Source organism: Cucurbita moschata, unplaced genomic scaffold, assembly GCF_002738365.1.
Source record: "Cucurbita moschata cultivar Rifu unplaced genomic scaffold, Cmos_1.0 Cmo_Scf00017, whole genome shotgun sequence".
In the NCBI taxonomy this organism is placed as follows: Eukaryota; Viridiplantae; Streptophyta; class Magnoliopsida; order Cucurbitales; family Cucurbitaceae; genus Cucurbita; species Cucurbita moschata.
This window is the reverse complement of record NW_019268533.1, coordinates 2,188,460-2,212,983: the sequence shown is the minus strand read 5'-3', so window position 1 is coordinate 2,212,983 and position 24,524 is coordinate 2,188,460. Positions and strand designations below refer to the sequence as shown.

Here is a 24,524-nt window from a genome sequence, read left to right as displayed (position 1 = left end):
TTTGAAAGTTGAGACACGTTTATGTGGGACCATACATGAGATTCTTGTAATCTTTATCCTTCCAGGGTCCTATAAAGTCTACAAAAGATAAAATCTTAGGGTGTCCTCTGGAAGAATGAAAAAAAAAAGGACCAATCTTAAATGATAAACAATTGAGACTTATCGAGTTGAAATATGTGGAGAGGACGAGATGGTTGTAGGCCCTACCTAAACTTGGTTGAGACCGTTCCAATCCTAAACTAATAATTATATCAATTTAAACCGTTACAAGACAAGCATAGACTTCTTCTAAGTTGAGACAAGGCACGATGAACCTATCAATTTCTAGAAATTGATGAAACTAATCTAAAAAAACACAACATGCTTTCTAAAATGTGAATGTTTCCTTTTTTTTTTTTTTTTTTACCTTTTTGAAGGATAATATTATTTTTTACCTTTGCATAGACTTCTCCCTCTCCTATCTCATTCTAGCTTCTTTTTTTTTTTCTTTCAAACTTTTGATCTACAAACTTTTTATTCTTTTTATTTCTCTCTCCCAACTTCGATGACTCATCTTAAACAGCATCGTTCATCTGTAGAAAGAACTGACAATATATCTTCCAACATGTACATCTCAAAAAGTTACATCCAATCTAGCCAACTGAACTCAAAGTCATGATTTCTTAGAGTTTAAACTCTAAGATGTTATAGAATTTTGATTTGTTTATATGCATGGTTGGAAAGAACACAAAAAAATGTAAGAAAACACAGGATTATTTAGCTAAAACGAACTTTTATCGAGAGAGATATATAACCAAAATACAATCTTAGAGTGAGCTCGATCACACACTAGGATCCTAGGATTATACAATATGATCTTAGAATTGTACAATACGATTCTAAGATCCCCATATCCTATTGTACGATACAAAGATCGTACAATGGGATCATAAACGCTCTAAGATCATCTTTTAGTCATATTTCCCACTCTTTAAATACAATTTTTGTGTGTTTTTGTCAGGCAAAAGTTCAAAACAATCCAAAAGTCAAAATAATTTAAGATCAAACTTTGAGAAGTCATAACTTTGAGCTCCAAATTGGATAAATTTTTTTATATATACTTTCACGTAACTTTTCAAGATCTACATGCTGGAAGACAGCTTATTCGACCATTTAACTAAGAAAAGATCATTTTGGCCCTGAATTTAGACTACACAGTTTTTCATGGTGGGATGAGAGAGGAGAGAGAAATAGAAGCAGATAAAGTTGTAGAGAAGGAGAAGAAAAAGGTGAGAGATAAAAAAAGAAGAGAGGGAGAGAGGAGGGAGGGGGAGAAGAAGCTAGAAAATAAGATATAAATGAGAGAGGAGGGAGAAATTTTCTCTAGTAATTCAAAGGTAAAAAGATAATCTCACTCACTAAATTCCTTCTCTTGTTTATTGTTTTTATAAAGAGAATTGAAGATTCACAACCTTTCCATATCAACAATTCATATATAGATTATCACATTGAAAAGAGAATCTTAAAATTCAAATATTCATTATCACACTAAAAAGAAAATCTTAAAAGCATGTTTCAGGCAAAGGCGATCCCAATGGATTCACTAATTTGAAGAAAGTGGAAGGTCACCGTTTGCTGCTTTATCGTACAGAATGCCAATCAATACAAAGAAAATGACTCAGAAGACAAAGCCATGTGGCTTCCAAACCTTTCATCTTCACTCACTAAAAGTAGCATTTTCTATGATGTATACTATGCTTCCCCCACCTTATCACTACATAAACCTTCTTGTTCATTGGATCTTTTTCAGCCCTAATACTTATCCCTCACCATCAAACTGCCATTAGTTAGCATTTGATTCATAGAAAGGAATTAGAAATCAAGATCGTTGTCAACAGGGACCTTCGTTGTCCAAAAGTTGTAGTTTACTTTTCTAGGAGTCCAGTCATGACCTTGGTACCTGACCTTCTCTAACAACCACTGTCCAAGGTGGAAAGTTGACAACCGTTGAGATTATGTATTTAGAGATAAGATTTGATAACCACAAAGAATATTCTAAAGGATCTGATCCTACAGTAAGATTCTCAATCATGGACTGCCTACCCACACCAACCGAGATGGAAGCTCGCAATCCCTCCCTAATCCCACACGACTTCGATCCTTCCAGTGGAGAACTAGATCATGGTATTGAACATGGCATACCAATGCCAAGGACAGCTAAAGATTCAAATGCAGAAGTATCCATTCCAGTACTTGACACAGTAAGGTCATACGGATTTTGTAAATGCCTCAATAATTAGAACTAATGATATGAGTTGTAGCTGCGGTTGTACATTATACTTTCAAAAAGTTCTCAAAGTTCATGGAGTGATAGTGATGCCATTGAATAGGCATCGCCAACCTGGTTGAACTGGACATCATCCTATCTCTAAAAAGTGATAGTTAAGATATTTTCGCACCTAGTTCGTCACAGTTTCTACTTTTCTAAATCCGCGTAACGAACGACACCAGCATTTATTATATGTCCTGGAAGCATAAATTCTTGATGATGCTTATGAAAATCCACTATCAAAGCATTTAGTAGCGGGGTTCCTAAAGTGTTCAAAGGACCATTAAATCAATAGAAAGAACAAAATTTCACACTCGAGCATCAAACTCTTGCAAAAAGTTTCGATAATGAGTACTATTCATGACTCTTCATGGAGATACTGTCTGCAGATGCATAATTTAGCTGGGTCACTGTTTTCTTCAAACTGAGGGACCCTTGAGTGAACCAAATGAACCCACAAAGACTGGTTGGCTAGTTGGCAGGGGATTAAAAAAAACAAATACAAACCCGAAAAAGCAAGAACCTAAAGAAGCAGTCCAAGTTCAGTGCTTAAGCAAGTAAACTAAAAATGGAGCTTAAATATTTTCTTTAATTGAAGACATACTACATGTTGCCAAGAACATGCCCAACATCAATAATTTAGTGCTTTTTTTTGCATTAGAGGCTCAAGGATTCACAAGTTGCCATTCCTTTTTCTATTTTCCGTTTCTACCATTTGTGCAAGCAAATGGTAGGCCATTGTGTTTTGCACTAAACAAGGCAAACCATGTGAGATATTGCCAATTTCTTCACCTGCTATGTTTTTCCCCCCTCTTCTTACCTTTCTACTTATCCATGACAAAAATTCTATATATAAATACATAAACACTCACTCAGTGACTCAAAGCTCACTAACAAGTACCATAACAAGTCCTTTCAAATCCAGTTCAAAAGGCAATTCAAAAACAGGGCCTCTTCTTTCTTCTAATCCTACAGAGATGGGAATCCATTTGACAGGAATAGCAAACGCAAAGCAAAAGCTACAGAGAACACTTTCGGAGAAATACGGGATTGGATCGGCAGTCACGAATGTTCCTAAAGGGCATTTCGCAGTGTACGTAGGAGAAACTAGGAAGAAGAGATTTGTTATTCCGATATCGTACCTGAATCATCCATTGTTCAAGGATTTGCTGAACCTGGCGGAAGAGGAATTTGGATTCGATCATCCAATGGGCGGCCTCACGATTCCTTGCAGCGAAGACTACTTCATCAGCTTAACTTCATCCCTAAATTGTTCATAAATTCGCAAGCTCCTTCTTCTTCTGCTCTAATTTGACATTTTCTTGCTTCGATTCTGTGTTTTTAGTCAGAGAATTGAAATCGAGAGATTCAAGCAAAGTTGGTCTCTGTGAATTTTGTATCAATTTTTTTTTTCTAAGAAATTTTTTTCATCATCATCATTCATTGTTCTTCCTAATCATTATTACCATTTTAATTTCCAAATTATAATTTCTTATAAGAAATATTTCGAATGCTTGAAGGTGATCAGGATAACTCTGAGATTCTCGACGTTTTAGAGAGTTTTTATTCAAATCCCAACTCAACCTCTCACCGTACTGGTTCAAAAGAGAACTGAATGTCACGACACCTATCCATTTTTTACCTTTTCACAATTGAGGAAAGCGGAATCCTCATCCTGAATCGAGCCCGCATTGTCATACGAATCGACATCGGTCAAACCAAGAGCTCCTATTTTTTCTTTAACTGATATCTCACCGTTTACTCTCTTGGAAGTCAACGTTCTCATTCGCACACAGTCCAATATAGGATCTCACATCGTTCGGAGATGAAAATGTAACATTCATTATAAGGGTGTGAAAGCTTCTCCCTAATAAACTCGTTTTAAAATATGAGACTAACCACGGTACGTAACGGTTTGAAAATATCACTATTTTAATGTATTTTGGAATTATTATCTAAGTTGAATGATAATTATATTTAATTATTTGTTGAAAGAAGTTTTTCCATTTTTTTTTTTAAATAAAAGTTTCTTCAAATATATACGTGGACATCGACGTTATTTTATCTCAAATTATATTAAACTTTGTTACCTTTTTAAAAGCTTTTTAAAAAGACGATAATTATTAAGAATAAAATATTACGAGAGTAGCATGAAACCATGAACTAAGATTTGGTTTCTTCCACGAACTCGAGTATAATTCAACTATGTCTTTAATTTATGAGGTCAAAACGTTCGAGAAAATTATGTATCTGACTTTGGGGGCCGTCGCAGGCTGTCGCCTAACGAGCAGTCTTCCGTACAAGTGTAGCTCTTATACAAGGAATAAAACCTTCAAGGTTCCATGCATAGCCATTATTCTAGCTTCTTTCTCACCTTCTATTTGCCGACAAATGGCATTCATTTAGCCACGACCCGTTCGATCTGTATTGTGTACTAGTTTACGTGCATCCCGACTTTAAAAAGCTTTGTTTTTATTATATGGTATGTAAGTAAGGACAATTTCTCGATTGATAAAAGATTCTTTTTTGCATAAGACGAGAAAGTGACGTCTCGGGAACCTAAATCTAAAGTCACGAAAGAAAACCTAAAATGGGTCTATTCGTTGTTGTAAAATCTCGAAATTAAAAAAAAAAAAGCAAACGAATTCAAATTTTTATAATTCTTAATAGACGTGTTTTAAAAACCACAAGACTGATTGCGTTACATAACGGGCCAAAATGGACAATATCTGCTAGCGGTGAGCTTGAGCTGTTATAAATGGTATCAGAGTTAGACGTCGGGTGGTGTGCTAGCGAGAACGCTGAACCCATGGAGATGAATTGTGAAATCTCATATCGGTTGGGGAGGGTCACAAAACATTTCTTATCAAGGGTGTGGAAATCTCTCTCTAGTAGACACGTTTTAAAACTGTGAAAGCTAAACATGACGGGCCAAAGCGAACAATATCTAGTAGCGATAGACTTGAGATGTTACATAAATGAACAAAATCTTTTGAATGAAACCACGAGAAACGACTAATATTTGACTTTATCCTTGTAGCCCTAGATGCTTTCTTAAAGTGGTGGAAGAGAAAATAGAGAACTTCATTGATATCGATGCTCGGGTTGGCAAATGCTTTCAACTCGTGGAACGATCGAGATTGTAGTTTGTAACTTTTTTTATTAATAACAATGTACACCAGTATATTTCGAAAATTTTCATTTTAACCCTTAAACTTTGAAATTATTTCAAAAATACCCTTACAAGATTTTTTTTTCTTCAAATAAAGGACGGCCGTAATGTAAAAGCACATGAGCACGTAAAGACATATACGTGCAATGATGTCTTATACTTGACTAACGAATTACTCAAAACACACGAGATTAACATCACCCAACGATTATTCAAATGGATTCTACCCTTTCGAACAGGTAAAAATGTATATTCTCGATCAAAAAGTCATCATTCGTATTTAAACATGCAGATAATTAGAGATCACTATCATAATGTCGGTTTAAGGACGGAGTAAATTTTTTATCGGTACAATACCTTTTACGTGAAACAAGAAAATAAAATCACATGCAGCTTAAGTTAAATTTAAAGGTGGGTTATTTAACGACAGAACCGTACTTCCAAATGTTGTCAATAGAGATTTCTTAGTGTCTGCCGTTATATTTTAGCTAAATAGAACAGAAGACTGCAAAACAGGAGCGTGCTTTTCTTTTCTTCCTCCTTTACATAAGATAATGGGTTGACTTTAGCTCGAGATTCTCGGTATTTTTTTCTCGAAATCTTTTTCGGTCAATGATGAATGAAATTATAATGCCAAGTTGACATATAAAGTCAAACTCCACTAAGGTCTCCTTCTCTTTAACTACATGTGTTCCTTAAGTGGTGGAAGAGAATGGAAGACATTCTATACATTTCTGTTTTTTAATTAGATTTAAATTTTATTTTTATTTTACTCCTTCAAATTTCAAAAATAAATAAATAATTATATATATATATATATATATATATAATTCCTTTTATTAATTATTTTATCACTTTTATTATTCAATTAATTTATATTTCAATTTTTGGTAATTAGATAAATATTTATAGTGCGTTTTACTCATACGTGTTCATAGAATGGGTTAGGTCAGTTTGTTGGGTCGTAAATTTTTTCAACTTAAACAATTCTTATTAAATAATCAACTCAGTCTAACCGAACCATACATTTCTTGAGTTGGGATAGTTCAGTTTGTTCAAGTCATTTATTTAAATTTTTATTTTTAATAAAAATAAAATATTAATTCTAAAAAAATCTATTTATTTATATTCAAATATTTAATTAATATTTACTGCTCAAATTTAATATATATTTTTAAAAATTACCTCCAAATAATTAAAAATTATTATTTTTAAATGGTAAAAGAATAAATAATATATATATATATAATTGAATTGTAAATAAAAATATATTTTTTTTTGAGTGGTTCGGTTCAATTCAACTTAGTTCATATAACTCAGTCAAAATAGGTTCATAATTCAACTCAAACTAACCATATAGATTAGATTAGGTTGACCACGAGTCGAGTCTTAAATTATTTTGAAGTTTGGACAGGTGGCAGACGCGGAACCGTAGTGTCGGAGAATGGCCGTGTCTCTCGGAGGTTGTCGGATCTTTAATGGAAAAGGGGTCGTCGCAGGCTGTCGCCTCACGAGCGTTTGAGTACGAGAAGTTCAAATACAAAGAATGACATGTAAGAAAGGAAGAAGAAGAAGAAGAAGAATGTGTGGGTGTTAGGGTGGTGACAAATGGCATTCATTTTCTTGTACCCCCCTCTTCTACCTTCTTCCCTCCAATTATTAATTTGCCACCTAAGCTCGATCACGCGGATCCCGATCTGACATTTAATGGTTGAAACTGCGACAAAAGTCCCATGTTCGATGAAAAGATCGGTATTGTCAGCTTGATCCGTTACGTATCGTCGTTAACTTTACTGTTTTTAAAACGTGTCTGTTAGGGAGAGGTTTTCATAGCCTTATAAGGAATGTTTAGTTCTCCTCTCCAATCGATATTGGATCTCACAATCCATACCCTGGAGACGCGTTTTAAAACTGTGAGGCTGACGACGATACGTAACGGGCCAAAGTGGATAATATCTGCTAACGGTGGGTTTAGGTTGTTACAAATGGTATCGAAACTAGTCACTGGACGGTGCGACGCACTGGTCGGAGTAGGGATAGACTCTTTTCATAGTAGGCACGTTTTAAAATCGTGAGATTGAGGGCGATACGTAACTAGCTAAAGTGGACAATATCTGCTAGTGGTAGGTTTGAGTTGTTACGAATGATATCTGAACTAGTCGTTGGATAGTGTGACACACTGGTTGGAGTAGGGCTAGACTCTCTCCATAGTAGACACGTTTTAAAATTGTGAGGTTGAGTGTGATACGTAACGGGTCAAAGCGGATAATATCTTCTAACGGTGGGTTTGGATTGTTACGAATGATATCAGAACCAGTCACTGGACAATACGACGCACTGGTTGGAGTAGGGCTAGACTCTTTTTATAGTAGACGCATTTTAAAACCGTGAGGTTGAGGGCGATACATAACGGGTCAAAACGGACAATATCTTTAACCGTGGGCTTGAGTTGTTACAATGTTACTTACTTATCTTGAACCGATTTTAAAAATAAAGCCTATAATTTAATTTAAATTCTATAAATTTATAATGAGACAATCGATTAGGATGAATTTTCAATCTCGTGTTATAAAAATTTAAAATCGTGGACCAAATTTTCTTCGATATAAATGCAAAAAATGTCAACGTCAACGTCAACGTCAATTATTATTATTCGTCGTTGTGATTGTATGCTAATTTTACTCTTAGAATTTCGAATCGATTGAATCTAGACAACTCGTTCCTATCTTTTTAAGATAAGACGGCCCCTCTTTTAGCGACCTGCAACCTTACGAACAAAATAAGATCCATACGTTGAATAAAACGTGTATGAAAATGTGTTATCATGTGCAAAGTTTATTACTTTACGCGTGACAACAAAATTGTCGATATGGCTAGCTTAACCGAGTAAAAAACGTACATTTTAATTAAAATTTGAGTTTTTTCTTCTAAATAATTATATTATAATTTCTTGCTTTACTCGAGTTTTAGGTCAAAGAGTGAGCTTTGGAACATGGAAGAATTATCAACCGAGACTTTCAAATACTCATGGCTTTGTCGGTATGTTACGATCGAGTGAGTGAGGTGGAAAAGTAAAGCTATACGGTTTTACGTCGATTTGATGAAATACTCATGGCTTTGTCGGTATGTTACGACCGAGTGAGAGAGGTGGAAAAGTAAAGCTATACGAGTTTATGCAGATTTTATCAAATACTCATGGCTTTGTCAGTATGCTACGACTGAGTTAGTGAAGTTGAAAAGTAAAGTTGTAACAGTCCAAGCTCACCACTAACAGATATTATCCGCTTTGGCTCGTTACCTAGCACTGTCAGCCTCAGGGTTTTAAAACGCGTATGTTAGAGCAAGACTTCCACACCCTTATAAGGAATGCTCGATTCCCCTCTCAGTGGTGTGGGATCTCACAATTCATCTCCCTTGGTGTCTACCTCTGATACCATTTGTAACACAGTCCAACCCCACCGCTAGTAGATATTGTCTACCTTGGCCCGTTACGTATTACCATCAACCTCACGATTTTAAAACGCGTCTGTTAGAGAGACGTTTCCATACCCATATAAGAAATGCTTCATTCTCCTCTCCAATTAACGTGGGATCTCACAAAAGCTATACGGGTTTACGTCGATTTTATCAAATACTTATAGCTTTATCGGTACGTTACGACCGAGTGAGGTGAAAAAGTAAAGCTGGGTTTACGTCGGTTTTATCAAATACTCGATCCGATAAGATTCCCGCAATCTGTCTCATAGATCTTCTGAGAAAAAAAAGATGCAAATGGGAAGTTTAGGATATGAAGTCAAATTCTAATAAGGTCCTCCTCCCACCAAGAAGTGCTTTCCTATAAAGTGTTGGAAAGGAATGGAAAGCCTACTACTCCCAATTGGTAGCCCTTTTAGTAGTGAATCCTTCTTGATCATCCACTTTCCTAGAGTGGTGGAAAACAATGTAGGACATAGGACATCTCGAATTAGGTTAAAGTTTTAGTTGACTTTCCCGAGCTCCTCAAAGTCCAAGGTTTGGTCGGGATGATCAGATTATAACGCATGAGCTGTTTTGTGTGCAACGAGAGCAAGCTCGTGGAGACCCTGTTCACACATGTCATATACTGAGTGGTGCACTCGTGTCTGTGACTGTATTTTTCTTTCTTATCTACAAACAGTGGAAGATAGTTAAAGGTTATTTTTTTTCGATTGTAAAGGTTGTAGCTTTCAATCGCTGAACGTTTCGAGTGTTGCACTGCTTTTTATAACACTACACAAAAGTGCATTGCTTCACATCGTACCCTCAACGCTTAAACGTGATGTCTTGATCAAGCCACGAGTCTATCTTTTTCGAGCCGAGCCATCGTGCGTGGGTCCATTCTAGTCCAAGTTGGGCCTTTGGATAATACCACTTTAAGGGAAGAAGAATCAGAATCCAAATCCCCCCAAAAGGTTTCTATATAAATCTACACGATTTCGAGCTCTCAAAGAGGCAGCAAAATTAGAACATTTTTGACAAACTTCTCTCTGGGGCATTTCATCGAACACTTAGCGACATGGGTATTCTACCGGAGATCATTCATCACGCAAGGCAAATAACTCACCGATCAGCGTCGTCGCACCACCGATCGGGTTGTTCGGATGTTCCGAAAGGCCATTTTGTGGTGTATGTTGGGGAGGAAGAAGATGAGAGGAAGCGATTTGTGGTGCCATTGTCGTACTTGAAGAATCCCCTGTTTCAAGAACTGTTGAGCCAAGCTGCTGAAGAGTTTGGATTTGAGCATCAGGTTGGTGGGATTATGATACCTTGTGCGCACGATCATTTTCTGAGTTTAACTTCTGGATTGAACTGAGCCATTGGCTGAAATTGATTAGAACTGGGAATCCATCTGCTAAAAGCTTCAAAAGCTTGAAAATGGTGGAGCTCTGTAAATTAGGGGTTTTAGAGTTTAGCCATTGATGTATTGTTTTGAATCATTAGATCATTGGAATCCGTTCTCTTTCTATATCAATCGTTCACCATGTTTCGTTAGTGTTCATCGAACCATCGGTCTCGTTTTGTTTATCTTCAACGCCACCCTTCGACATTCGGTGCTAGCACATATTGTCCAGGCTTTTAAAAACGTGTTTGTTTCGTTCTATTCTCCAACCGACATGGGATCTCATAATTCACCCCCTTCAGGGCTAACATCCTCACTGGACTCGTTCCCTTTTCCAATTGATGTAGGGTCTCATAATCCATCTCAGGGTCAGGTGCTGATGAGCACATTGAACTATCCATGTGGCTGAGAGCCCTCATAGTCTAGGCACAACGACGCAATTTTTAGGGGTGCGCTCTACCACTGAGTTAATAGTTCGCCCTCCATTTGGGACCTATCGTTCTTGTTGGCACTCGTTTTCTTCTCCAACCGATGCGGGATCTCACAATCCACTCCCGCCATATAGATATTCTAAGTTGACAAGATTTTGATCACCGAGAAAGTCCTAAAGCAGTTAGGTCGGTTTGATAACCACTTATGTCTTGTTTCATAACTAATTTTCTCATGCATTAATGATCTTCAAGGTTGTTCTAAGTCTAAGAGGCCTGTGTGGTTTGTTTGCTCGGGCAGTGGCAGCTTCTGAAGAATGAGCTAGTTACAGGCGTACATGAGTTAGATCGGGTTAGAGAAATTGTTTGAATCAACTCGAGTTTGTGACCTATGCAACTCCAACGAAGTTCACAATTCAACCTAATCCAACTCTCTATTTTTAGATTAGGTTGTCGGGTTTTTTTTAATATTATTTATAAAAAAAATCTACTTATGTATAACACATGTTATATTAATAAATAAAATCTCGTAAAACCCAAATTTCAAACATTTATAAGTCACAAAACATCGTTAATATCGGTTACGTCAAATTTTCTTAATCTTTATTATTATAACCCTGTTTTTGGGTTGATAGAGTTGACCCGATCAAAAAATTGTCAATCTGCGAATCGATTCCAAGTTTTGCTATTCTAAAAATTAAACTCAACTAAAAAAAAAAAAAAAAAAAAAAAAAAAAAAAAAAATTAACCCGACCTAATATTTATGATTTGGATTAAGTAATTCGGATGGGTCGAGTTCTCGAGTCAGATGAATACCCTTCCGTCGGTACATAACATAAATATAAATGAAAGTTAAAAAAAAATTAAAATTAAAAACTCAGTAATATAAATATGTTATATAAAACCTTTAATTTTTTTAAAAAATTAAAATTTTATAAAAGAAATTAAAAAAATTTATATAATTTAAAATTTTATAAAATAAATTAAAAATTCCCCATAATAATATTGGAGAAAATTGTTAGTATTTTGACACGTGGGAGTAATAGGTCACGTGTAGGAGAAGTTTTAGAAGAGTCGTGTGTTCAGCTCCGGCCCAAGCCACTCACCGCCACACGTGTCTCCACCACACACGTATTAGTGGCAAAATAGGAATTCACCATCATGACCATATTAATTATCTATGACTTACCCTAAAACATTCAAGACTTTATTTTTATGTATTAAATAATTTAATCTTGCATCATTATCTTTTCTCGATTTCTACTTTACATAAACAATATTATTTTTTATAGCGTTTTTTTAATCTCTCTTTCGGTGGTTAAAAATTACAAATACAAAATGTCTAGGCTTTCGTACCTAATATAACAATTCTCGAACAATCATAGACACCAATTTAAAGCGGTATCTGTTTGAAAAAAATATGATCCTGTATTTGAATTTCGAACATCCGACATGTTTTGGACGGTAGAACGGGGAGAGGGGGAGTCGTGCCCATATACAACCAGGAGTGGTCAAAGTGCTTCATGAAACAAGCACGAAGGCCCGCCTTCCATCCTGCATTTCCCTGCTTGAGACTCGGGAAAGAAAGGTCAGCCACCTTTATTAGGTTTAACGCTTGGAAATTCATTGATAGTGACTTTGCCGGGTTAGAGGTAAAGGTAAGCTTCATCTAGAGAAAGAGGGAAACAACCCACCACCTGATGATTCGACGTTCACGATAAAGTCAAGCGAAAATACACTTAGGAACTGATTGTAGATAATTACTCGGACTTACGTGAGATTTCTTTTTTATCACGAAATTCAAATCGAAATTATTAGAAACTTCAAAAAAAAAAAAAATTGTAGTCATAAGAAGTTGTTCGAGTTGACAAGAAAGAGTTTGTTTACGTAAGTAATAAACCTATGTATTTACACGAGTCGCCCTTGTGGAGTAAATGAGTTCTTTCAATTTCTCGTATCGTTTGTCGTGGATTAGTATCTCAAAGTTCTTTGATAGACATAAAGAAATCGTCTTGGTAGCAACCACCGAACCAATAGAACTAAGGTTAGCTCAACCGGTGATCCATAAGCAAGGTAAGTAGGTCTATTATTGGCCGGCTCTAGAACGAAAAGACCTAACGGATTAATCCTTTATCTCGGATCGAAGATGCTTACGGGGCGGGAATCAAAGTGGGGGACCTCTCTACCGTCTGCGTTTATCTCCTCTAAAATATGCTCGGGAGACAATTTAGTAAAAAAAGGAATTAATAGCATTTTTTAAAAAATTATTAGACATAAAATAAAAAATTTATAAATTTATAAAAAAAAGATAAAAATGCAAGAGTTTGACTAAAATGGTAATTTCACTTATTTTTATTGAAATTTAAATCAGAAATGAAGTTGGTAATATATCAATGGACACGTTCTTCATCTCTGAAGCTTACAGAGAAAGAAAATACAGAGAAGAAGAAGAAAGTGACGAATCCGTTTGAATTTGTTCGTTCTCGAAGTTGATTAATGGCCGAATTCGGTAATCAATGAAGCGTAATCAACCAATTTGATCGCCATTGCCAACAATCTCTCTCTCTCTCACAAGAATCTCAGCAAAAAGCTTGCGCAGTTCACAGGACTTGAGAATCAAAAGCGGAAAAAGTTTAATGGATACTGTTTCTTCTTCACCTTCATCATCATCTTCGCCATTGAAGCGATCTACCGGACAGATTCTGGACGGTTCAGAAATTATGGAGTTGGTTGCCAATAAACACGTCTTCTCCTCTTTTGTCGACCATAAGTTTCATGAGCTCGACACCGACAAAGACGGCAAGCTTTCTCTCAAAGAGCTTCATCCTGCCGTCGCCGACATTGGTGCTGCTCTTGGCCTTCCTCCTCAAGGCACTTCCCATGATTCCGATAACATTTACTCTGAGGTTTCCTTTCTTTCTCCTTTTAGTGCAATTTCAGATGGTGGTGTTGTTCTTCTACATTAGGTTTTTTTTTAGATTGTATACTGCGGTGATACTTTGATTGGATTCCTTCTGGAATTTCCGAATGCTGAATTCCGGAAAACGATAAGAACTGTTCCTTTTGTTATCAATTGCTGTTCCTGTTTTCGTTCAATGATTGTTTTGATCTGAATTGAGTTTTTCATTCTATCTAAACTCTGTAGAAAGTGGTGTCCGTCTTGTCCCCACTATTTGAGACCATCATTATGGTGTTATTAAATTGGAGGGAAATTTTGTTCATGTTGTTCTCTTGTTCTAACTCTGGCTTTGACAAATTCAATCCAGCTCTAATGATGGATGACAAGGAGATTGATACAAGTTCTTGGTGTTCTTTTTTTGGCTTGTCCCAACCTGCAATTGGGAGAACATTTTCTGGTTTTGTGAAGTTTTGATGGGACTTATGAGATTATTGTTTCTTTTAATATTCTCTGTAATGCTTGTCCTTCCAAAGATCACTTTTAATTTGATGATTATGATGACGTGAGATCCACACTTGTTGGAGAGGGGACGAAACATTCTTTATAAGGGTGTGGAACGAAACATTCTTTGTAAGGGTGTGGAAATCTCAAATTGGACTATGTCTTCGAGGAAGCTCGACTCCTTTTCTTTTGAAGTTCTTTATTCGACATTTGAGGATTCTATTGGCATGACTAAGTTTAGGGGCATAACTCTGATACCATGTTAGACGAACACGACTCTCTACAATGGTATGATATTGTCCACTTTGAGTATAAGCCCTCGTGGCTTTGCTTTGAGCTTCCCCAAAAGGCCTCATACCAATCGAGAGAGTATTCCTTGGTTATAAACTCATGATCATTCCTTAAATTAGCCGATGTGTGACTTTCATCATCCAACAAATATGTGTTAGCGGTCGGCTTGGCTGTTAGAAATGGTATTAGAGCTAGACACTGGGAGGTGTGCCAGCGAGGACGCTGGTGCCCAAGGAGGCTGGATTGTGAGATCCCACGTTGGTGGGAGAGGGGAACGAAGTATTCTTAATTCTTTATAAGGGTGTGGAAACCTCTCTCTAACAAACATCGTTTTAAAAACTGTGAGGCTGACGACAATGCGTAACGGGACAAAGCGGACAATATTTGTTAGCGGTGGGTTTAGACTTTTACAAAAAGTTTAGCGGGTAAGGATGATTTTACTTTCCATTCCTTTATCTAAAAAATGCAAATTATTAGTTTCCATTTACAGATGGCTTGAGAAGCATCCAGCCTCTGGTCCAACATGGCCGGTGGGTTCATTACAACTTTCTGGATTCCTTTTCAGTTCATCATTTCTTTTCCTTTTTGACTTTTTCCCCCCTTTTTACAAGGTGGAATCTATGGCGAGTGCTTTGAAAACAATATCCCTTTTGATCATTAACAATGTTAGAATTGTCAACATCTGACCTCAATAATAATGAAACAAGTTTTCTGCTCCAATAATTAAGCAAGAGAGTGTTAAAGCTTTTGTTCATAAAACTCTTCTTGTTTCCCACTCGTCTTTTGTTGCCAAAATATATAGCAGATTTGCAGTTTTAGGCAGGTTGTGATTCTACTTCTGACTTCGTTTCCTTGAGTTTATTGTCAAATATGTCTTCTTTATTGCAAACTGTTTCCATTCTTGTTAGTTCATTCAACAATTTCTTCTCTGGATGGGGTTCTTTCTTTGGCTGGTATGCAGGTATTGAGTGAATTTACACATGGATCAAGAGAAAAGGTAAGCAAGACCGAGTTCAAAGCAGTTCTCTCTGATTTTCTGCTAGGCATGGCTGCCGGGTTGAAGCGAGATCCTATCGTTATACTTCGGATTGATGGAGAAGACCTTCTTGAATTCATCAATGGCCCTGCGTATGAGCCTGAGATGGTCGCCACTTTTTCACAAATTGAGCTACCTGAAGGATCTCTTCGTGATTACATTGTTAAAGCTTTTGAATATCTTACTGTGGAACAAGGGATGCCTCCTCTTTCAGACCCCTGGGTAATTAATTATTTGATTTCTTAGCTGAACTGTGACTGGATTTCTTCATGTTCTAGTAGTTTTGTGATTGAATTTGGTGCCAACTTTTCATTAGGTTATGAGCGATATTGTCGAACCAGCTCTGGAATTCTGTGCTGCAGCTGAGAATTGGGACAAGCCTGTCTCGCCAGAGACGTTGTTGGAATTCAAGAGAGCGGCGGAGCATGTGGCTCAACGCCTTAAAGAACAGCCTGTTATTGTTGCTCACAGTGAAAACACCTTTGATGGAAGTAGCATAAGAAGATTGATATCCAACAAATTCGAACTTGACAAGGTAATCTTGTGAAAAAGCCTAAGCTCACTGTTAGTAGATACTGTTCAAAGCAAACAATACCTGTTAGCGGTAGATTTGGGCTGTTACAAATGGTATCAGAGCCAGACACCGGATAATGTGCCAGTGAGGACGCTTGGCCCTCAAGAGGGTGGATTGTGAGATCCCACATTGGTTGGAGAGGGGAACGAAACATTTCTTATAAGGGTGTGGAAACCTCTCCCTAATAGACGTGTTTTAAAACCTTCCAGGAAAGTCTAGAAGGGAAAACCCAAAGAGGAAAATATTTGCTAGCAGTGGGCTTGAGCTGTTACTAATGGTATCAGAGTCAGTCATCGGTTGGAGTAGGGCTAGACCCTCTCCATAACAGACGCGTTTTAAAAACTTTGAAGGGGAAGTTTGAAAGGAAAAGCCCAAAGAAGACAATATCTACTCTCGGTGGGCTTGGGTTGTTACATATTGCATCGTAGAACTGTTTTCCAGTAGTCTTGCTTGATTAAGATTGTTCTTGCATCATGTTCTCTCCATCATTTGTCATAATTTAATCTTGATGCAGTCACTTAACACGGCACTTCAGAGTGTCCCAAAAGATAAAAATGGGAAATTGCCAAAGGAACATCTGCAGTTGGCGCTGGATTTGGTTGCTCCATTAGCCGGTCTACCACCGCTCGGTGCCCTCGACGAGGTTACAAAACAACCAACGATCGTCACCAACATTAACTGATCATCACTGAAACTAATGCTTGATATCTATAATCTAATCTGCAGATGGACAAGCTGCTTGTTGGTGTATTCAAGATGGTAGACCCGGACGACAGGAAGGCGGTTAAAGAAGACGAGTTCAAGAAACTATTAACTGAGATTCTGGGGGCAGTCATGTTGCAGTTGGAAGGTAATCCAATCTCAGTTTCTTCTAGTTCTGTTGTGCATGAGCCTCTAGCCTGTTCTTCTTCACTTTTGACACCATCCTCTTAGTAAACATATTGAGCAGAGCTGTTCTAGGGTAAAAAATGATACTCCTTTGAATGAATGTATGCATCAGATTTGTTGTATTATATTATAAAAGATACTTTTATATGTACGTGAGCATTTCTTCCCGTTAAAATATCATCACTAGCTCACTAGCTCTACAGGGTCAAGCTCAATAATTGTATGGGCTTATTGTCTAATAAACTTTTTAGGAACAAATTGTCCGGCCTATAGGATAAATATCTCTATTACAACCTTGAAATTCAAGCCGCCTCGATTAGAGCAAAGTGTATTAGTATTCTATGGGATGTCTTGTAATCTCTTATCTACTTGTCTTCATAAAGAGTGCTCGTGTTTTCCACAGAGAGTTTGTTCAATGTATCATTGTTCAAAAGAAACTAAATCAAAACTAAATTCTTTGGTAGATTAGATGGGATCAAGTTTTAATGAATGTGGTTCGTACCTCTCTTCTCTCTATTATTTAAAAAATTATATTACCATTCAATATGGTAGGTTCGAATGATTGCTCTTCATATGGTTTGAACTAAAAAGATGGGTACGGTTCTTTTCGAAATTGAATCTAAGTTTTAGAATTAAATTTGTGAAGTTAGATTTTTTATTTCGTTGTTTTCTTTTTACTTTATTAAATCACGTGTGGGAGTAGAGATCAAATCTACGACCTCTTAAAATAAATAGAAATATCTTTATTCTCGTGCTCAAGTTTGTTCGTTAATTATCAATGATGATAGAGGTTAGGTAACTTTTATGAACTTAATTTTAAAAATAAAAAAGTTCAAATTTTTATCAAAGGAGCCTATATTTTTTTTTTATTTTTCAAAACTTAGCATTCGTTTAAAAGGAAACCCACTTTTAAAAAGTACAATATAAAAATTTAAAATTAATTAATTGAAGTAATATTTATGAACTTAATTTTTTAAAAATTAATAATTAAATATTAAATGTTTATGGGGAGGGCGTTAAAGATAATAATAATTTTTTTTTTTAATTTTGTTAACTATTTTTTTAAGAATGTGTGTATTTTGAAAATATCACCAAATTTAAATCTTATATTTAATAAATCTCTAAATTTTTAATTTTTGCAGAGTAAAATTTAATTTTTTATTTTGAGGAGACGGTTGGATGATGAAAGATGAAAGTCTCAACTAATTAAGAGAAAGATACAAAGAATACTTTTTTAATAGGAAGAGTTTTGGGTTCATAAAGCAAAGATATGGGAGTCTGTTCATCTAACATGGTATCAGAGTACTGCCCTAAATTTAGTCGTGCTCATCTTAAGTATGGGAGCTTAAGTGATAAGAGTTTGAGTGTCTTAGACATTTAATTTCTATAAAAATTAAAGTTTCGGAAGTTCATGAAATGAAACATTCGTCAGCATCGAAGAACAGTCCAATTTCGAAGTTTTCGCAGAGGAAAAGGTGAGTGAAGGAGGAAATAGCTTGAAGAAACAAAAAAAAAAGATGAACACAAAATGATTCTCAAACGAATCATTCCATTAACCTTTCTGAAAGCAGCGTATAACAGAAATCGAAATTTTCAGACTGATAATCCAGACGAAAATTATGCTCCGACGGCAAGATTCCTCGTCAGAATCCCTTCAAACGAAATCCCAGGTCCAAATGCCAGAATCAATCCCCATTCCTCAGTTTCCCCACCGCCCATCTTCTTCTTCAAGCTTTCTTCCACCATGTATTCCAGTACGTACACGATCGTGTTACTGCTCGCATTTCCATAGTCCATCAGAGCTCGCCGGCTTGCCGTCAGCTTCTCAGGTAACAATTCGAGTCTCTTCTCTAACCTGCTCAGTATCGCTGGCCCTCCTGGATGTACTGCCCAGAACATTTTGTTGTATTCTTTTTCTTGCAGCCCAAGTGTTTGAAGAAATGCCTCACAGAAATTTTCGATGTTATCTTCGATTATCTGAGGGAGATCTCTTGCTATTGTGAAGCTAATACCCTCCTCCGACAGTCTCCCGTCGATTATGTTCTGGGTGTTTGGAATGAATTTCTGGGTTGCTGTGTGGAGCTCAAAGAGTGGCCGTTCAATGCCGAAAACAGGGTCTGTGCCAATTAGCATCGCCCCTGCACCATCCCCAAATAAGGCCACGCCTACCAGATCGTATGGCCGATTTGCACTCGGTGGCTTGTAGCTGCAAAGTTTATGTTTAAATTCTCAGAACAATAATATGAGCTTTGGCGAGTGTTTAAAGAGTTACCCAATAATGGTGGTTTCAGAGGTGACAAGCAGAACTCGGCTTCCGGGGTTGTTTTCAGCTAAGTCTTTGGCGACTCTAAGGCCTGCCACGCCTCCAGAGCAACCCATGAAGTAAAGCATGAGTCTCTGGGTGTGAGGGCTGAGCCCAAGGCCCTTCGCTAGGAAGAGATCGCCACCAGGTAGGCGAGCTTCACTTGAAGATACATAGACTAAGTGGGTAATGTCTGAAACTGGTCTTCCCCAGTTCTTAATGGCAGCTTGTGAGGCTTCAATGGCCATGTCTGTCACAGCTTTGTTGCATATCTCCAGTCTCTGCTTTATGGTTGCTTGGCCTTCCATTGCTAGCTCTGGGTACTTCTTCAGTATCTCTTCTGACATCACCACGTATCTGGTTTTGACTGTTGTCGTCTTGCCTATGGATTTACAGTACAGGATGACAGTTAATTCAGTTAAAATGAGAAGTTTTTATAAACTCTAGCATTAATCAGTTCTTACAGAGTCGGGTGAGCTTTTGCTTGAGGTCTAAATCATCGCAGCTCGTATCCTTGAAATAGCCATCGACCAGGTAGTCTTGAGGGACAAGTTGGGGAGGGAAGGCCTTCCCAAGTGCCAAAATCGTAGCTCTACCAGAGCTGGCCTTTCCCATGTAAGCTCCTTGTGCCCCATTTATGTTTTTCATATCTTTCATTTTGAACTTTCCAAAGAAACTTGGGAATCAAACAATTTTTTGCAGTTTGCAGGGACAAGGAAGCTATTAATAAAGTGACACTACCTGTTCATCACCTAGAAAGGCAGTTTGAATGCTCAAAGTCTACAATGGAAGGCATGTGATTTGAAAATAAGGTAAGATTTTAGAATGGTAATTAGTTAAGAAGCAGGGGATTCATGTAGGCTGTGCATATTAGTAAGGTATAGATTTGGTTAAAGTGTGTGTTTAGTGCATTTGCAGTCCAGTTGAGTCGACATGGTTTGATATCCATCCTCATCATAGTCACATTACAAATACTCAGTGCATGAAAGCACATATAAAAAGAGACAAATCTCACTTGCTACATTGATTTGTTTGCTCGAGCAGGCCGAAAGACATTTTAACGTACAATAAAAAGAGTACACTATGATTTCCAAAAGTATATATGCTTGGGTATTATTCGACTCTTGTACATTACAGTTCATGAATGCACTTTCCACTGATGAAATGTATAACTTGTGTCACTGCTTCATCCAATGCAGCAGAAACTGTAGCTAAATTCTGCAAGAATTCTTCTGCAGTTGGTTTTTCGCCATCGACGATATCAGTTACAGCTTTTACAAATATTGCAGGAACTTTGAACATATCTGCAACATAGGCAACTGCTGCTCCCTGAAATTCAAAATCAATGAGTTAGAGACTTTGATGGAATTTTGAAGCGAAAGAAATCTATGCCAGTGTCAGCCTTTGCTAACTCCAGGTACCTACCTCCATATCTTTTACTGTGGCATCGTTAGCTATAATCGATGCTTCATCCTGCATGGACATGTCCAGCGAGTCACCAGTTGATAATTTTCCGACCTGATAGAAGAAACGAAATGACTTAGCTGATCAAATATATATTATTCTGCAAACTCGATCATCATGACATTTTCAGAGTGCTTCACTTCATGGACAATGAAAGTGACTTCTTTCCAACTTAGATAGAAGTTGATAACATTGAAAACTGAAAATTTGTAATAAAAACAAACATATCAAGCCAGTGACATGCTTCTTGTAGCACATGTTCAACTAATGTTTCAAACAGCAGGAAGATTTCATGCAGTTTTAAATTTAAATTTAACTTCTTGGCTCTGCTTTACATCTATATTCATGTAATGATGCATATGGGTGAAACATTTCAGGTTCATCATCGACGTGAAAGCTATTCGAAACAGGAACTTCAAATACGTTTCAAAGAAAACTAGGAGCCCTTACATCACATTGAAGGTCAGAAGTGACTACCTAATAACATCGCAGTACCAAAACAAACTAATGCTGTGGATTATCCAACTTAGAGAGAATAAATATACCATAATGTTAACTCTATTTAATTCTTTCTGAAAGAAATTCACCTTTAGGTCGAGTCCCGCGAGAAGATTCGGTGTTTTCAGTGTTTGCTTCAATCCGACTCCATATAAATCAAAAACCTGTAAAGTACATCATATACTGATGAAAGAATCCTTTGAGGCAGAATTAAGCAGCAGGAAAATTGAAGCTATTAATACTCTATCAGACTATCACAAATCACAGCACAAAGTGCTCAACTTGTACATACAAACATGCCATTACGACGTACAAGAAAAGACGATCGACCCGTTAAGTTCAACGATGATTGCAAATTGAAGCATACATTATGCCTCTTCAGCTGTAGAAAATAATACTTACTGGAATAGGTATACGTCTGTCGTGGAAGGCACACTCAGATACCAGAAACACATCGCCAATGCTAGCTCCTTTGGCCTGATAGCATGCAACCCAATCATCAGTCAAACGCAAATAAGAGTGACCTTAATCCTTCATAATTGTTAGTAGGCCAAACTACAAAATAAATCCCAGAATTTTAAAAAGATTCAACAATTGTTGGATTGAGCAACACAACCAATATTCGATGTTTTGGAAACATATATAAGGAGAGGGAGAGGACAACTGTGAGATCTCACATTGATTGGAGAGAGGAACGAGTGCCAGCGAGACTCCAAAATGAGGTTGGATTGTGAGATCTTACATCGGTTGGAGAGAGGGAACGAAGCATTCTTTATAAGGGTGTGGAAACTTCTCCCTAGCAAATGCGTTTTAAAAACCTTGAGAGAAAGTTCGAAAGGAAAAGCCTAAAAAGGATAATATCTAGTAGCGGTGGGCTTTGGCTGTTTCAACATCGCTAAGATGGCTGAATGTCACAAATAGTGTTCAAGGGGGAGGAAAAGAAGATCAAAAGGAAAGACGACAAAAACCCCAAAAAAGAGATTAACCTGTCCCATGAAGGAAATGCTAGTTTGATGCTCTTTTTTAACTTTGAATCAAGGTTAAAAGAACAAATCTATGTGTGGCAAGAAAAAAGGTTATAACACTGAAACCTTAAAAATAGATTGATATCAAAGATATACACATACCTTAAAACCACCAGCAGTGCCTGCATTGATGATCAGGTCTGGTTGCAATGCTTGGATAGAAGCATAGGTTACGAGCGAAGCAGAAATCGTGCCGACACTATCAACTCCTGAGAGGTAACTTGAACTTCAGAAACAGATAGCTTACATTGTAACTTCTATTTTGAACACATTATGAAAAAAAAAGTGAAGAACAAAGAAGAACATGGAACTAACAGAAACAGACAAAGCACAAGGATATAGCAACAGATGATTATTCCAAAATGATGAAAGAAACGAATCTGGTTGTATGATGCTAATGAAGCAATGTCTAAAAACACCCAAAACCAAGTTAACAATTCAATAATTATATCCAAGTGATTGTGAGATCCACGTCGATCGGAGAGGGGAACAAGTGCCAGCGAGGACGCTGGCCCTGAAGGGGGATGCATTGTTAGATCCTACATCGGTTGGAGAGGGAAACGAAGCATTCTTTATAAGGGTGTGGAAACTTCTCCCTAGCAGACGCGTTTAAAAAACCTTGAGGAGAAACCCGAAAGAGAAAGCCTAAAGAGGACAATGTCTACTAGTGGTAGGCTTGAACCGTTAGTTTTTAAAAAGTTTAATGCTCCAGTACTAAACGTAAAGAAGTGTTGAGTACACAAAGACGTCATAAAAACTAAACTTGATATATGTACTTCATAGGTAAGATCATAATAAGCACCTAAGTTGCAGCCATAGCTAGCCAATCTGAACCAGATCATGTAATAAAGGGAAACAAAAAGAAACCTAGCTCAACTATCTAAAGAAAGAAGGCATGCCAGAGATTAAATGGAATCAGGTATATCAAACAGAGCTTGAACAGAACCTGTGGGGATGGTAAAGCTCAGTTTATGAAATGCATTACAAGTCGTTAACATTAGTAGTCCATGGAGATCCTCCACTGACAGATATGAATCAAAGAAAACAAGGTGATTAGTGATAAATTATCCATACCCAATGCTGAATCCTTTCCAGGCCAAATTAAATTAATTTGAAGATCTTTGTACACCCCATGATAACGAACCCACGGAACCTCCTTTGGAAACCTGCACAATCAAGCACTTGATATAAAAAGAAAAACGAAACCATACCAAGAACCACGAAAAATCTTTAGATAGGAATCACGACTCTCTACAATGGTATGATATTGTCCACTTTGAGTATAAGCTCTCGTGGTTTTGCTTTTGGTTTCCCCAAACGGCCTCGTACCAATGGAAATGTATTCCTTACTTATAAACTCATGATCAACACTTTAATTAGCCGAGGTAAGATTCATCTCCCAACAATCTTCAACAATCCTCCCCTCGAACAAAGTATACTATAGAGCCTCTCCTGAGGCCTACGGAGCCCTCGAAGCCTCCCCTTAATCAAGCTCGACTCCTTCTATGGAGCCCTCGATCAAAGTACACCCTTCGTTCAACACTTGGGTCATTTTTTACTACACCTTTGAGGCTCATAACTTTGTTCGACATTTAAAAATTCTATTAGTTAAGGGCATGACTCTGATGCTTATAAACTCATGATCAATCCCTTAGTTAGTCGGGACTCCTCTCCCAACAATCCTCAAATGGATAGAACATCAGCAGGACTAGCAAGTCAGAGCATCAAGGTTGAACAAAAAAACTTACACAGAGTTATGATCTTCGGAGAGCTGAAACTTCTCCACCAAAGGAAGCGCTTCGGTCTGCATAGCTGAATCGCCAAATCACAACCCAACAGTCGAAATCCCAACTAAGAAAGTAAACATAAAGTATATACAAAAAAATCATTCAAATACGAAGATGGATTACCGATTATGATGAGAATAGATGAAATTGGGCGGTTGCTGTGAGTCTGAGAATCCATGTAATCCTCTGCAGAGCTCTGAATGTCCTGGGGAAGAGTCATGGTGATCTTGGGTGTCAATGGCCGAGACTTTTTAGCAATTTAAAGGACAATCAAGGGACTTGCAAACGACTAATGGGTAGAAAATTTACGAAAATGGTATAGAACGTGGCAAAAGAGTCTCTGTAAAACAGCCTCCAGCGGCGGCTGTTTCAAAAGCGAGGTGCCTTTTTATTCTCTTCCCCTTCTTGCTAGGGATTTCGGTTATTTGAAACTTGGAATTTCAATATCCAATGATTTTCGTGGTTTCAATTCATTTTGGCTGTTTGATGAAAA

At 37.2% G+C, this 24,524-nt stretch overlaps 5 protein-coding genes and 1 long non-coding RNA gene across 7 annotated transcripts; 4 read left to right on the top strand and 2 right to left on the bottom strand.

Moving 5' to 3' along the window:
• Positions 1-1,557: 1,557 nt before the first annotated feature.
• LOC111455153 (auxin-induced protein 15A-like) lies at positions 1,558-3,753 on the top strand. The gene has a single exon (XM_023096710.1). The coding sequence runs from the start codon at positions 3,106-3,108 to the stop codon at positions 3,586-3,588; it is 483 nt and encodes a 160-aa protein (XP_022952478.1). The 5' UTR covers positions 1,558-3,105; the 3' UTR covers positions 3,589-3,753.
• A 6,210-nt stretch (positions 3,754-9,963) lies between these two features.
• Positions 9,964-10,877, top strand: LOC111455156 (auxin-responsive protein SAUR15-like). Its single transcript, XM_023096713.1, has 2 exons — positions 9,964-10,245; positions 10,686-10,877. Exons 1-2 carry the CDS (start codon positions 10,015-10,017, stop codon positions 10,716-10,718), a joined length of 264 nt encoding a protein of 87 aa, XP_022952481.1. The 5' UTR covers positions 9,964-10,014; the 3' UTR covers positions 10,719-10,877.
• Positions 10,878-13,155: 2,278 nt separating this feature from the next.
• On the top strand, positions 13,156-17,106 carry LOC111455144. Of its 2 annotated transcripts, none has more exons than XM_023096696.1 (5): positions 13,156-13,672; positions 15,419-15,715; positions 15,810-16,028; positions 16,582-16,710; positions 16,794-17,106. In XM_023096696.1, the coding sequence occupies exons 1-5, from the start codon at positions 13,403-13,405 to the stop codon at positions 16,998-17,000; spliced, it is 1,122 nt and encodes a 373-aa protein (XP_022952464.1). In that variant the 5' UTR covers positions 13,156-13,402; the 3' UTR covers positions 17,001-17,106. The 2 variants fall into 2 exon arrangements, with proteins under 2 accessions (XP_022952464.1, XP_022952465.1); XM_023096697.1 differs by lacking the exon at positions 13,156-13,672 and adding an exon at positions 14,827-15,280.
• Positions 17,107-18,490: 1,384 nt separating this feature from the next.
• Positions 18,491-19,946, bottom strand: LOC111455142 (type III polyketide synthase B-like). Its single transcript, XM_023096691.1, has 3 exons — positions 19,722-19,946; positions 19,228-19,639; positions 18,491-19,161 (listed from the first exon to the last, which is right to left on the bottom strand). Exons 1-3 carry the CDS (start codon positions 19,912-19,914, stop codon positions 18,573-18,575), a joined length of 1,194 nt encoding a protein of 397 aa, XP_022952459.1. The 5' UTR covers positions 19,915-19,946; the 3' UTR covers positions 18,491-18,572.
• LOC111455158 lies at positions 19,781-21,302 on the top strand. Its single transcript, XR_002712544.1, has 4 exons — positions 19,781-19,872; positions 19,960-20,069; positions 20,547-20,674; positions 21,099-21,302. It is a non-coding gene; the product is annotated as an uncharacterized LOC111455158 (long non-coding RNA).
• Positions 20,181-24,451, bottom strand: LOC111455148 (5'-methylthioadenosine/S-adenosylhomocysteine nucleosidase 2-like). The gene is made up of 8 exons (XM_023096704.1): positions 24,155-24,451; positions 23,993-24,056; positions 23,319-23,410; positions 22,347-22,453; positions 21,622-21,696; positions 21,309-21,383; positions 20,683-20,775; positions 20,181-20,586 (listed from the first exon to the last, which is right to left on the bottom strand). The coding sequence occupies exons 1-8, from the start codon at positions 24,249-24,251 to the stop codon at positions 20,389-20,391; spliced, it is 801 nt and encodes a 266-aa protein (XP_022952472.1). The 5' UTR covers positions 24,252-24,451; the 3' UTR covers positions 20,181-20,388.
• Between the last annotated feature and the right edge of the window lie 73 nt (positions 24,452-24,524).

Coding starts and splice junctions, on each gene's coding strand:
- LOC111455153 (XM_023096710.1), top strand. CDS start 3,106: ATGTTTTTCCCCCCTCTTCTTACCTTTCTACTTATCCATGACAAAAAT.
- LOC111455156 (XM_023096713.1), top strand. CDS start 10,015: ATGGGTATTCTACCGGAGATCATTCATCACGCAAGGCAAATAACTCAC. Junction 10,246..10,685: donor AGTTTGGATTTGAGCATCAG/GTTGGTGGGATT, acceptor CAATTGATGTAG/GGTCTCATAATCCATCTCAG.
- LOC111455144 (XM_023096696.1), top strand. CDS start 13,403: ATGGATACTGTTTCTTCTTCACCTTCATCATCATCTTCGCCATTGAAG. Junction 13,673..15,418: donor CCGATAACATTTACTCTGAG/GTTTCCTTTCTT, acceptor GCTGGTATGCAG/GTATTGAGTGAATTTACACA. Junction 16,711..16,793: donor CGCTCGGTGCCCTCGACGAG/GTTACAAAACAA, acceptor TCTAATCTGCAG/ATGGACAAGCTGCTTGTTGG.
- LOC111455142 (XM_023096691.1), bottom strand. CDS start 19,914: ATGAAAGATATGAAAAACATAAATGGGGCACAAGGAGCTTACATGGGA. Junction 19,640..19,721: donor GCAAAAGCTCACCCGACTCT/GTAAGAACTGAT, acceptor GTAAATCCATAG/GCAAGACGACAACAGTCAAA. Junction 19,162..19,227: donor TCTGAAACCACCATTATTGG/GTAACTCTTTAA, acceptor TAAACTTTGCAG/CTACAAGCCACCGAGTGCAA.
- LOC111455148 (XM_023096704.1), bottom strand. CDS start 24,251: ATGACTCTTCCCCAGGACATTCAGAGCTCTGCAGAGGATTACATGGAT. Junction 21,384..21,621: donor ACAGACGTATACCTATTCCA/GTAAGTATTATT, acceptor TGTACTTTACAG/GTTTTTGATTTATATGGAGT. Junction 20,587..20,682: donor CCACAGTAAAAGATATGGAG/GTAGGTACCTGG, acceptor TTTGAATTTCAG/GGAGCAGCAGTTGCCTATGT.